Source organism: Triturus cristatus, chromosome 11 (assembly GCF_964204655.1).
Source record: "Triturus cristatus chromosome 11, aTriCri1.1, whole genome shotgun sequence".
Lineage (NCBI taxonomy): Eukaryota > Metazoa > Chordata > Amphibia > Caudata > Salamandridae > Triturus > Triturus cristatus.
In genome coordinates this window covers 297,265,947-297,279,960 of record NC_140594.1, presented here as the reverse complement: position 1 = coordinate 297,279,960, position 14,014 = coordinate 297,265,947, and the positions used below count along the sequence as shown (strand labels likewise).

General features: G+C 44.5%; 1 protein-coding gene across 2 annotated transcripts in view; it reads left to right on the top strand.

Moving 5' to 3' along the window:
- DDX54 (DEAD-box helicase 54) overlaps positions 1–14,014 on the top strand; it is a 100,357-nt gene that overhangs the window by 42,230 nt on the left and 44,113 nt on the right. For both annotated transcript variants that reach the window (XM_085635628.1, XM_085635627.1), the window contains exon 3: positions 8,355–8,425. In XM_085635628.1, coding sequence (XP_085491754.1) covers positions 8,355–8,425 — 71 coding nt within the window. The remainder of the gene's footprint in view (positions 1–8,354; positions 8,426–14,014) is intronic.

Sequence of the window (14,014 nt, the reverse complement as noted above, 5' to 3'; positions counted from 1 at the left end):
TCCTTTTGAGTAGACCTTACAAAATCTAATTAAACTGTAGGAACCCAGCGTTAGCAGCGTTAAGAGGGGTAAATAGCAAATTACAATACATAGGTCTTTGTCACTTCCCATCAGCATTTGCATTGAAACTCGGTGTTTCTGACTTTCAGAAGGATGGTAGCTTAACCCTGGTGCACCACAATGAAGTTTTTTTAAAACAAACTTTATTAGGCATTTCTCTCGTAATTGTATACATCACATATTGCATATTTCGGCAGTTCAGGCCTGTCTAGTATACATTTCTTACAAGGTATCTATATTTATGTCAGGTAAATTAAAATATCTCGCTATCACCATACTCCTATGCAGATGTACTTACATCATCCCTTTAATACACTCATCTTAATCAGTCCAGACAGTAGCCCTTGCTGTATTGTGTCTCAGTTGAGTTTGTCCCGTTTATGGTACCACTCCGTGTACATAGTGAACAAGCGTTGCTGGTGCACCACATTTTAGAGGTGAAACAATATGCAGAGAGAATGATCAGTGAACATGTAGATAACTGCTTTGCAATACTAGGCACTCTGCTTCTCTAGCACTCAGTGAGGTGTGGCCAACTGGGTAAGTTATTGCCTTTCCTGTACACTTATTCATTCTCATCTGGCATGTCAGGTTAAGTCGAAGGAAATGGGGACCATTCACCCAGGGGCAGTCTCTAGCAGCGTGGTTCTTCATGTCCCATAACTGAAGAGTGAAGGTTGAACAACATGCAGCAGTATCCTGCTCCATTATAGGTTGACAGAGTCAGATTATTTGACCATTACTATGACAAGTTTGCCTGGGGTGCACTCTAATGATAACCCTTTTCCCAAATTACCACCTTTTTTGGGTTTCTTTGTGGTGTCATGGCACATTGCTACTGGTTTTCTGTGTAGGTCTGCTGCTGTATTTGCAAATGAAGAAGCTATCTTCCCTGTGGTCTACAATAAGTAGTCCATTTGCTTTCAATTGCTAGTGAAATCTTCAGAAGATGTACTATTGTACTATGATTAATGTACCGGTAAATGAAATTCACCCTGTGCTCAGAAAGGATTCTAAATGCAATTCCTTATGGGAATAGAAAATTGGTTGGAGTAAGAGGCACAGAAGGAATAGTGTATCATCATGCAATCTCAAATGCTGGTTACTTTAGGAACCTGAATTCTTAGATAATGTTGCATTTGCCAAACACCTTCAGCTGGTGACATTAGGCCTGTAAAAATTAAAAACGGTGGCATCCATTTCATGATCTGTAGGCTTATGTGGCGGGGGCAATAAAAAGAAACAACTGCGGGCCGTGTGCTACTGGAGTTGGCTACCTGCAGAAGGTTGGGCACAGGGCCTGGCAGAGCCTGCCGGTGGTCACCGAGTTGCCTTTGACCTTTTGGGGCGGGGTGTTAGTTGAAGGGACTGAACTGCAGCCAGGCTCTATTCCCCCCAAGGAGCTATCAATGTAGCACTGATCCTAGGGAGTGGTGGTAGTAGCCAGTGGTTTACATGTCTTAATTAGTCACGTGATGATTATCAAACCCTCCCTTCCGAGGATCGGGCCATGAAGTACTTTTCACAGTTAAGCTAGTAGAACGTCTCATAAGAGGGATGTATACTTCATTGTCCAGCACTGGAGTCAGCGTTTCAAGTGACACATGAGCCGAGAGTGGGGCAAAATTCAGTACAAATATGACCTCCAGGAGAGGTCTGAGGCAGACGATGGATTCTATTTTTGCAGTTGCCCAAGTTATTTCTGACGTGACAAATCTCACCAACAATAAGGAAAGCCAAGGAGGTGTGCTGGGATTGGAGATTCACGGTGCCACACGAAAGAGCTAAGTAAGCAGATCTGTCCATGAAATGTGGCACGGCGGCTACGTAACCACCCCATTAATATTCACTTCAATGTGCTTGAAGGAGGCGGTTGCTTACATAGCCTAGAACCGTCTGGTACAGACTGGCAGAGGAGGCAACTCGCAACAACTGGCTTTGGCATGCTCAGCTCACTGGTGCGCTAATGAGGAGAATTTCCCTGGGGAATATTATGATGGCTACTCTCACATCTAACGCCTCCCCGTCTTTTATCTTCTGTCTGAGTTTTTAATTAGGCCGCCAACAGATCACCGTGCCCTTTCAACTGGCGGATGCTCCTGAAAGCGCACTCAGACAGGTGTTGGCACCGGAACACCGGAAATGACCTTTCTTCATGAGAGGTCATTCACAGTTATTGCCCCCCCATTTGCCTCTGGCAAACATCTAGTTAAACAAGGGGTGTCTCAGGGCTCCTCCCTTAGTCCCCTATTGTTTAATATTTATGTTCAACCTTTAGCCGCCGCAGTTGCCAGCTTTAGGGGTCTGACAATGGTCTCCTACGCTGACGATACTCAGTTGGTGGTGGCACTCTCTAATAACACCGAGCGGGACGCCCTCAAGTTTCAGGGCGACCTTGCGGCAGTGGCCGAGTGGATGAACAGCAACTGCCTCCAACTGAACTCTAACAAATCAGAGGTATTGTTAGTGGGTTGGGACCATGGTCGGTGGAGTGATCTCTGGTGGCCAACCAGTCTCGGTAAACCCCCCTCCCCTAAACAGGTAGTAAAAAACCTTGGAGTATGGCTTCACTCTTCCTTAAACTATCGAGTCCAAACAAAAAAAACGGCCGGGACATGTTTTGGACTCCTCCGGGGGCTTAGACCCCTGTTGGGCCTCTTCGATGCCTCAACGCGTCAGGTCATCATTCAGGCGACGGTTTTGTCAAGACTCGACTATGCCTGCTCCCTTTATTTAGTGTCCAACAAGGTGGAGGTTTTGAGGTTGCGAAGGGCACAGAATGCAGCCGCTAGAACACTCTTAGGTCATAGCAAATTCTGCTCTGTGTCTAAGGCTATCCGCCGTCTGCACTGGTTACTGGTGGCCAGACGCATTGAATTCAAAACCTTATGCATCGCTTTCAAGGTTTTGAAGCTGGCCACGCCTCCCATTCTGGCTGATCTCCTGTTGCCTTATACCCCCTCACGATGTCTCCGCTCACAGGGTCAGCATTTGGTGGTGGTTCCCCGACCCCGTAGAGCCCGGGCTGGTGGCTGCTCTTTTCGTTACAGAGCCGCCACCCTATGGAACTCACTCCCTGTGCAGATCCGTGGCCTTGACAACTACTTTGCATTTAGAAAGGCCATCAAGACCTACCTTTTCCCTGCTCCCTAGTTTCCTGCATGCTCTCTGCTGTGTTTGTCTTTCCTGCAATAGCGCCGGGACATCCCCTTGCTGGGGCAGCTGTCGCGCTTTACAAGCTAAGATAACATAACAGTAAGGCGAGAGAGGCCTAACTGGTAAATGCTAAAACCTAAGAAAAAAGCATCTTAAAAGATGGCGACGCTGCTTTGGAACGCATACCCATCTTATATCTTGAGAGAAGAGTGTGTGGTGTAAGGACTAGAGCGGCCGACTTTGAAGCTGGGGAACTGGTTTGAGTCTTGGTGAGAGGCTCAAGATCCTGTGATTGTGGGTAAATCACTTAATCTCTGTGTAATGCAACTGGTGCTCATGTTAAGCACTCCTATAAAGTACTCAACAGTTGCAGAAACCAACGGAAAAGTAGTGAGCAGAAACAAACAGACATACAGCAAAGTGAACGGATATAAGTAATAGGCCCCTGCTCTGTGGACAGCAACACCAAAAGGACGGGCAAAAAATTATACATTACCCACATAGAAGAAAGCTTTTGGGAAGGACACACAACAAAACCAATGAAAAGCGATGGACGAGCTGTAAGCCCACAGAGTAGATACAGCATGTCTGGAAGAGATGGCGCATATGCTGCCAAGGCGAGACCTATAAAGGACAAAATAATGAAGTAATATTACCACAGTGTGGTGCTTTAAGCCGCATAATTTTTGTTTTCTTGCCACATAATTTAGTAAATCCTGCCTCATAATTCCAGTGGCCCTGGTAATAAAACCAAACTCTTCTTCCTGGGAAACCTTGAGCAATATAACCTTAACCTCTTAACTTAAGAGTGTCTTTCTATCTGCTCCCATTGTATTAAGCTCGAGTGGCAAGGGGGGTTTAAAGTCTTACCAACCTGACAGAACCTTTCATTCACAGATGGTTACTATAAAGCCTGACCAGTACCCTTGAAATCAGTGTGCACACTAAAGTTGGGATGTAACTATATTTTTATGGTTAGACCTGGCATCGTTGGCATGGTTTCCCATGTCTTTTTGCCTCTACCACCTGTATTTTTGATGTTATTCTGGACTTCGTTTTTGCTGGTTTATGTACTGTGGGCACTTTACAACTGCTGATAATGCTAAAGTGCAAGGGCTCCCTGTGTAAATTGTAATTCTGATTGGTTCTCCATGATTGGCCTATTTGATTTACTGGTAAGTCCCTAGTAAAGTGCACTATGTGTGCCCAGGACCTGTAAATCAAATGCTACTAGCGGACCTGCAGCACTGGTTGTGCCACCCGCATGAGTAGCCCTGTAAACTTGTCTCAGGCCTGCCATTGCAATGTCTGTGAGTGCTGTTTGAAACTGCCATGTCGGCCTGGCAAGAGCACTCACTAGCCAGACCCTAACCTTCCCTTTTACTACATGTAAGGTACCCCTAAGGTAGGCCCAAGGTACCCCCATGGGCAGGGTGCAGTGTATGTGAAAGGTAGGACATGTACTGGTGTGCTTTACATGTTCTCATAGTGAAATCCTACCAATTTCATTTTTCATTATTGCATGAACTAGCTCTCCCATAGGCTATCGGCTTCCGTGTAACATTTTACATTTGTAACTTTCAATTGGAAAAAGCTAGAGATTTTTAGTTTGGGCTCTCTGAACTCAGAATTTAAAAGCACATATTTTAGTGAATTTGGTTTTTAAATTGAGCGATTGAAAATGCCACTTTTAGAAAGCACACATTTTCTTGTTTTATCATCCTGTGGCTCTGCCTGTGTAATCGTCTAGTTCAGACTGACAAGGGCCTTTAGTGCATTCACTCTAGACAGTCACACAAAGGAAGTTGAGGTGTGCGGCATATCCTTATAGCCCATCACCAGGCTGATGGGTCTTCCTGAGCTAGAGTGGTGGGAGGCATTGTCACTGACACCTGGATAGGGCTGCGCCTAGCCTCCTACAATGCTGTCTCTACCCCTCTGGAGTGTGCCTGGAGCCAAGACCAGGCAGGACAAGAACATGTACGCTACAAAGGCAATCCTTTGAAAAATACCTACTTCAAAGGCCAAAAGGGGTATAAGTATTGGACCTAAAACCCCAGACTTTCAGAATACATCTGGATCAAGATTAGACTTTGCCAAGGAGAAGAGCTGAAGATCTGTTAGGAGGAGTACTGCCCTTTGGAGAGGAAAATGACTGGACTTTGCTTTGTATCCTGCTTGTGAAGTTTCTCCAAGGGCTTGTGTAAGCTTGCCTCCTGTTAAGGAGTCTCAAGGCATTCAAAGACGTCACCTGCAGCATCCTTGAACTCCACTGCTGGGAGTTCTGACCTGCCAAGTGGTGCCAATTCCAGTTCTTTTGGAGGTTGTTCCTGCTACAAAAAGCTGCAAAAGACTTAATCGACACATCACCCTTCCATTGCCTGTTTTTCAGATACATCACTGCCGTGTGGGAGACATTTCCACGCACTGCTGCCGTGCGGGCGAAGAGCTCGATGCAGGACCTGCCCACGGCTGAATAAACCGCCGCAGCCTGAGTTCAGTGCACCGTGACTCCAAAGTCTGAGACCCCTGCACTGACTCCAACGCAGGCCCTGTTGTGCGGCTGAAAGAATCCGTGCATCGTGGGACCGCGGGTGAAGAAAACAAACACTTTGCTTGTTTGCCGCATTGACCTCCAGCGCATCCGGATTCTACGTGTCACACTTTGCACCAAGATTTCCACCGCATCACCGGCAGACCAGAACCGTCTTGGATTTTGACGCATCGCTTCAACTTGCAGTCCAGATTCGATGCAACACTTCTGCTTGAAGCAGAACTGACACATCGCCTCCCCAGGGACTCATGAGTCAACACATCTTGGTTGTCTCCTCTGAGTCCCCACCAAAGGAGTGTTTATGCATTTTGTTTGGGAAGGCTAGGGCAGAGAACAAAGGAGACGCGTCTTACTCCATTGCTGCTTAGGCCATGCCCGAACAAGATAACGTTTTTAAAACACTACATTCATATATTGAAGGAACTAGTTTACTCACTTTAGGGCCATATAATATAATATCCATGTGTATTCCATATCACAACCATTATAGGAGTCATAAAGATATGAAAAACATTGTTCCAAAAAATTATGTTAAGTGACTGCATGTTACTCCTGGGTATAACATGAAAGCCGGAAAGACAGCAAATTCCACATTGAAGGTAGTATCTTAATGTTAACCTCACCCTCCATACACTCTTACTAACATCAAACATGTTTTCACACATACAGTTTTACATTATGAAATCTATGATATTGGTAAAGACCTTGAGAATGATTGTATCGGGAAAACTGCTTTAATTTATTCACATTAAGGCTATATAATGTGTGTGCAAACATCTTTAAGAAACCCCCAAAAGAACTCCTAAGAATCAGTATGTTGCACTCCACAACAATTACAAGAGCTATAAAGGTATACAAAATGAAAGTCACTAAAATTGCTCAATTTAAGGCTAACTGCATTTCTACTGGGTACAAAAGAAAAGCTGAAAAGACCGCAAATTTCACATTTCAAGAAATACCTTAATGTTAACTCCACCTTCTATACACTTAGCGCGATCAAAAACGTTTTTGACACGCACAGTGCTTACTACGTTATGCAATCTAGGGTAATCAGAAATCGTGCTGCGTTTAGTTTTCCGACGCACACTTCACTGCCTACACTGCAGCACCTAATTAAACAGCCCTAAAGTTGGCGGTGGTGAAATGGCTTTGGGCATGGTGGGGCATGGAGCAGGGGCAAGCAGGAGTTCCACCCCCTGTTAAAAAAAAAACACAAAAAAAACAACAACAATCACTGTTGGGCAAACACCAGTGTTGAGAATGTGGTGTTTTTCCTGGCTCTTAAATGTCCGCAAATCGCAATCTAGGTCGAGAAGGACATGGGGAATAATGAAGTCAGAAATTATATCATTGAAGTTACACAAATTGATGTAATCCTTCTTTTACATAAAAAAAAGTCTAATAGCACACGCAATTCCAAAAAAAACATCCTTCCAACATATTTCTAGACACATGCTGTTATTAGTTGGCAATCTACAATATCCTGAATGACTGCTACAGCTTTTATACACCTGGATGAATTTGAACTGAATGTGTAGCAGCACAGCACAATATCTAAAGTGATACAATACACTTACATTTAAGTAGTGTGTTAGTGGACAGTAGCACCTCATGACCATTCTAAGGACCCAAACTTATTTGACCTTATTATAAAAGCACTGTAAAGAACAGTATTGTTCTCCTTCCTAGACAAATTCAACACACTTTGTCAGTTCATCCCAACTACCATTCTTAGTGCACTATAGAATATGTGATGGGTGGTAGAGGGAGGAATTACCTTGGGCCCCTCATAAAATACAAGTAGGACCTTGCACATCATATGTAGTGTCATCAATAATTATAAATCGTTTTGCCTGTACCTGCACAAGCTACAATATGTACTTTGTGGATGCTCTGCTTATATTTGTAATACTGATGAAGAAAGAACATCATGGCGTAAGGATGGTTTGACCATTGAAGTTGTAGTATTCACTTGAGACTGTGTTGAAAATGGGGAAATATTGCGTTTAGGAGAGCTACAAATAGCAGTGTTGCAAAATTTCTGTATAATTCCACCAGCACATGAGACTCTGCACTCACTCTTTACCTCAACAAGCACTTGTCTCTTCACCTAAGAAATGTAGCAGGCTAATAACAAAATGCCACCAAATGTTATGAAATTTTGAATTGTTGTGCAAAGAGAGAGATTATCTACAATAAGTCAACACAAGAGTAATTGTAACATCTGCAGAAGGAAACCAAGATTAGGTTATATTTGAGGAAGAGGTTTGTGTGAACCATGTAGAGTAGAATACATAGATACCTGAACCTTAAGGTCCGTGTGTAACATCTGAAGTTGGACTTCGACCCTTCAGCACTTCATATAAGGTGAAAACACTTAGTATGTGAAATCAACAGCAATGTCTCTGGACTGTTAATTTTGAAATGAAAAGACATAACTGTATTTCCAGCAGGCTAAACTGGGGTTCTGGGACTTTAATTCCTGGTAAAGAGAAAACACTTGTTCCATAACAGTCCATCCCAGGCGTCTAGTGAAAATAGAGATTGCGTACTGAGCTGATGTCATACTTTTTCTCTTTCTTAGGTCTAAGCTTCCCTGTGTACAAAGGTGTGATGAAGAAAGGGTATAAAGTTCCCACTCCTATCCAGAGGAAGGTATGAACATGGAATATCTGCTAGTTCATCAATTTGTTTTCTTGACGTGGCTGAGCCCTGGAAATTGGTGCATGAGCAATTCAGTTTAACCTCTTGGATGTTGAAGAATGCAGAATGTTTACCTGGCAGAAAGTTTTCCAATGACCAGTGTCAATATTTCTTCAGAGCTCTCTTCAGGGTTCCTGGCGCGCACTCTGTATCAACTCATCTATGATTGGCAGACCGTAGCTGCAGTTTGTTGAGATGATCGCTGGCTGCATTAGGTTCTACATGACTGACACACACACACTATCCCTGCTAAGTGAAAGCCGTGACTATGAATATCATTTAGTGGTCACCTACCCCTTGCGACCTCTGGCACTGCCTGTGCAACCTCTGATTTGAGAGATGTCATCTGTCCCAGTAACCTAGGGGTGCTCTCCCTCATAGTGCCTCCCCCCTGTTTTCTGGCCATTTTTTAAATTATACCAGTGGAGTATAATAGTCTATTATTCACTGTTGGTGTAAAAATAATGATGGAGCACCGGAAGCTGAGACAGGAACTCCCTTGACAGCTGATGTAAGAAAAAAAATGTTTTAATTGTATATTGTGCTCATGCTTGTGGGCAAGAACATGCTTGTGAGAGAGAAACTTGTGTATGGGTGAGTGTCTTTGTGAGCATGTGTGTATGAGTGAAAGTGAATGAGTGGGAGCCACTGGCAGGTAGCGAGTGCGAATTAGTGAGTGATATTGAATGAATGAGATGGAGGCAGTGTTAGAGAGTGTGTGAGAATGCGTGTGATAGTCAGAGTGCAACAGTGAGAATGAGTGTGAGTAAAAGTACAAGGGAATGAGTGTAAGAGTTAATGAGAGTGAGTATGAATGATTGAGTCGAAGTGAATGAGAATAAATGAGAGTAAGTTAGAATGACAGCGAGAGTGCAAATAATGTGAGTGAATGAGAAATTGAGTGTCAGTAAGTATAAATAAGTGAGTGTGAATGAGTAAGAATGAATTAGTGAGTGTGAGTGAGTGAATAGAATGTAAGTAAGCATCAGTGATTATGTGGTGTTGTGTTTGTGAGTCTGCCATTTTCCCAGGCATACTGAAGGTAATTCTTGACATATAGAGGCACCAATGGCGAAATACCTGCGCTACCTTAATAGAGGCAGTTCCTAGCATGCCACACACATATGTGAAAGACTACTGGCATATGGGAGGTTATTCTTGGCATAGTGAGAATCCGTGGTAACATACCAGTACTGACATGATAGGAATCATTATTAGTTTATGGGGAACCCATGGAACAATGCTAGTTTACTTGAGAGAATTTGTGGCCTAGGGGGTTCCTGTGGCAAAATGCTGGTGCTAGCACGTTGGAAGTAATTTTTGGTATATAGGGGCCAACCTTGGCATATGGGATGGAGACAACCATGACAAAATGCTGGCCTTACGCACTAGAGGCAATTTTTGACACAAGGGTCACCAATGATACATGAAAACCTGAATGCCAAAAGTCTGGCACTGGCGTATTAAATGCAATTTGTAGCATAGGGGACACGATTGGCATATGGGGGTACCCAGGATAAAATGCTGACCCTGGCCCAGTGGAGGTAACGTTTGGCATATGGGATGTCCATAGAACATATGGAAAAAAATGAGGTCAACTGCTGGTCCGCATCAGGTTTTAGTGGCGTGGCACTTGTTGCAAGGTGAAAGTATTGTGTGATATGGCAAGGGTGCCTAACCATGTAATACTACCTCAGTACACAAAGATGAACCCCTGGTACTCTCTTGTACACCTTCTCTCAGTCCTGGTAGAGTGGCAAAGATCAGACAGGCTACTTATAGGAAAATGGATAAGCATTTCACATCCTCAACATGGACAATAAGTAATTGACACAACTCGAGAGAAATCGGACACCAATTCATAAATATAGAGCTGATTTTTAGACACAAAAATGAAGTCGATACATAAAGGATAACCAGAGTTATCAATTTTTAAGCATGAAATAAATCAGTACTTGGAAGTGTATAACATTAAGGTTGCGGTCAATGGCAAAAACACATATATGCAATTGGTTACTTAGAGTGTGAGTTCAACAGAACCCACTTGAGGTTACGGTCTTGTGAGTCCCTAGATCAGTTCACAACAGCTAGCACAATTTACCTGACTAAGGGGAGCAGGGTGCAGAGGTGTACTTTAGCTGTCAAATGGAGCTGTCAATCAGGTGTGTGGTCTTTAAATGGTTACCTTAGCAAAAAGGTACTTGCTGGGTGAATTGAGCAAAACCCTTTGGAACTTATGCAACAAATTGGCCTGGGAACAGGAGTCTCCAGGCAGATCGGATCTACCTGGCTCAGAGGACTCGGTGCAGAGTTGCTTCTGGCTATCTGTTGTGCTGAACCGGATCCGCGGCAACTGGAGCTGGTAGGCATGCTAAGAGAGGGTAAAAACAAGTGCAGAATATTTACGATGGAGCCACAGGAGTGGTTGTTAGATCATGGATGTGGAGCCCTTCTCTTGAAGCTTCGAATAAAGCAGGTAGTAGTTAGACTGACAACCAACAAGCCTTGGTACCTGCAAGCACTGCATTGAGGAAATCTTCTCCCAGAGGACCAGGGGAACGTTGTAGAAAGCCGAGCCTTGCTGATGGTCGCGACTTCAGTTCCCAGAATCCACCTGCCCAGTGACTTTTGAGAGGCCACGCCGGACGGCTCGGTGGACAGTACTGTACACTTAGCAGTTTGTGCGCCTGCCAACTGCATGGGACTAGTTCCTCTAGCCCAAGGTAGTTCTTGTGAAGTCTGGAGTTTGCAGAGCGGTTCGCCTCCCTTTTGGAAGCAGTCTCTTGTCTCGGTAGAGTTGAAATCCAGCTGGTGCAGGGTGGCTGCCACAGGTGCAGAGTTTAGCGCCTTTCTTTGTGGAGTCCTGCCTTGTCATGGAAATGGGTCTGTTCTTAATATCACGTCATATCTGAGGTTGTGGTGTCTGGGGTGCCCCTTAAATCTTGGATGTAGGGGGTGTTAGAGGGTGTGAGGACTAGTAGCCAATGGGCATCTAGCCCTGCGTTTAATCCACCCGGTAGTTACCACATCCGGTGGTTGTACGTCACTAGACTAGTCAGAACCTACCGTTTTGCCCTGAATTCAAGATGGCCAAAACCATCCTCGGCTGTACACTTCAGCTGCAGCACCCTAGAGGTGTGGTCAGCCTTGTGGAAGTATACGCCTCTAAAATAGCTAGTTTTCCAGTCTGTCCGCGTAAAACAGTACCTGGGGCAGGGGGAGACTTTGTCCGTTCCATAAGGGAGCTGGACATGTCCAGTGTTCAGCCCATGTTATCCTATGGAGTGTCAGTCACCTGTGGTAGAATTACATTAAGAATGCTACCACAGAGCAATATATGCGTGCACATATATTTCCGCGCACATAACATAATGCACCCTGCCTCCTGGGCTGTAGGTGGCGTGCCTTAGGGGTGACTGACTTATATTAAATGCAGTGAGGTGACCCTTTCATACATGGTGTGTGCAGTGTGAACTCTAGCAGCGAAGCCGCTCGTGCAGGGCTGACATTGCAGGCCAGCAGTTTTTGGTTTCACTTTGGTCACTCAGAGTGGCACAATAAGTGCTGCAGCCCTGGTGCCCATTTTACAACCCTGCCCTGGGTACCACTGATACCATGTACTAGGGCCTTACAGGGGTCTAAAAGTACTTTGCCAGTTGGGTATACCAGTTAACATTTACAGTTTAAGGAAAAGTGCACTGGTGCTAGGGTCTGGTTAGTAGGGCCCTGCACACTTTCAGATCAATTATCACAGCATCTAACAGCAAAAGGGAGGGGGGGTGGGTGGAGCGGGGGGTTGACCATCCAAAAAGGGCGCTTTACAACAGCACTCCATTCAAGAACTTGAATATTTGATGAGTTCCATTAGACAACCTATGACTTTTAGCAACATTATATGAAAACTCCAGTTGGTCTAAGGGTGTGGGTGGGGAGAACCATACCCCCGAGAAACCCCTCCAGCCCTCCCCCTTTCCTCCCTCCACCGACTCAACCACCTATCCCTCCACGACACCCTAACCTCCCTCCCCCACCCCCTTCCCCCCGACAGCCATCTAGGAATAGACTGGCTAACATGATTCACTTGCTTGCTACAATTCAGGGCAAATATTAAACCCCACTACTTTCACAGATCGTGTTGGCATCCTAATAAAGGTATTATCTAAAATGGACATTTGCATGTGTTAAAGTTGTTATATTAATCATTAGCTAATATGGTGCTTCAACAATGTCAATTTTTGTGATGTAAAGCTAAGGTCAATTCCTTAGAAGATTCAGGGTCAAAGATCGTGTGTCACTTTCTGTGATAACATTCAGGTCCAATATTGTGTGATGTCCACTGCTGACAATTTGGTGAATCAACATCCATGACTTGTTTCTGCGGCCAAGGCACGTGCCCTGAGGCTGATAGAAAGGGGGCGGAAGGCCCTAAGTGATGCAGTGAGAAAAGCCCCCTCACAATCTGTCATCTTACACCACAGAAAAGAGCCTTATCAGCGAGCCCTAGGTGAAGCTGAACTTAGACCCAGGAACATTTCAAAAATTAAAAAGGTGAAGGGGAACACTTAGACAATACCTCAAGGAGGTGGATATGAAGGTACCAAGTTAGAGCTACTAGAACTTCTGTTAGAAATGTTATAAAATGGTCAGGATGACATGGGAGAAAAGTAGAGTAAGGTAAGAAAAGGAGAGCAAGAGAAGAAGGGAAATCCGGTTTTCAGGTTAAAAGTATGCTAATCTTACAAGCCTGAACAGAACTATCAGCCAGTAGTTGGCAGCACTGCCCCAATCCATCCTATTGCCATTTCTTTCAAAGGGTCATCCGCTCTGGCGGGAAAAGTCCAGGAAAGTCTGCCACTCTCTTGCTGTATTTCTACCTCTTCCTTGCTCAAACTCAGGCTGTGCTCACCAGTCCTGGGTGATTCTGCCATGTCAGCCACAAATGTTCAAAAGCGAACAAGGAGCACAAAATAGGCTCCGATATGTGTCCAGGTAAGCCACAGAAATGCCAGTGCAAATCAGTCATTTCGCCAGCCTTATTGCTCCACGCACCATATACTGCCATCATGACCAATGTTCTCAGCACCCCCAATAAAACGATCACCCCCCCCAGGACGAGCTTGTATTGGAAAGTACAGGTGTCATTGTAAGCTCCAGTTTTAGGTATGTTCTATTTGACATTTTTGAACATTTGGCTTCTGCTTTAATCTTGGGTACTCAAATTTCTACGGTGTCAGTGCAAAGAAACCCTGAATTTTAATAATAAACTGAGTCCATCTAGTAAAACAGACATTTGAATAACACCCTAGAATCCCAAATTGCATATATCTGAGAAAACCAGGATCTGTATTTTGGTGAACAGTTTTCTGCACATATCAAGGGTGTCTTAACATCAGCAAATTGCCAGTGGCACCATGTCTGTTGTTGCTGGGACATACCCTCTGTGCCAGTATGGTACTGCTAGTGTGACCCTTCTGCTGTGATGCATTCTGCACCAGGCACAGAGCCGTGTCTGATACTACTACCTATGTAGTATGCCAGTGG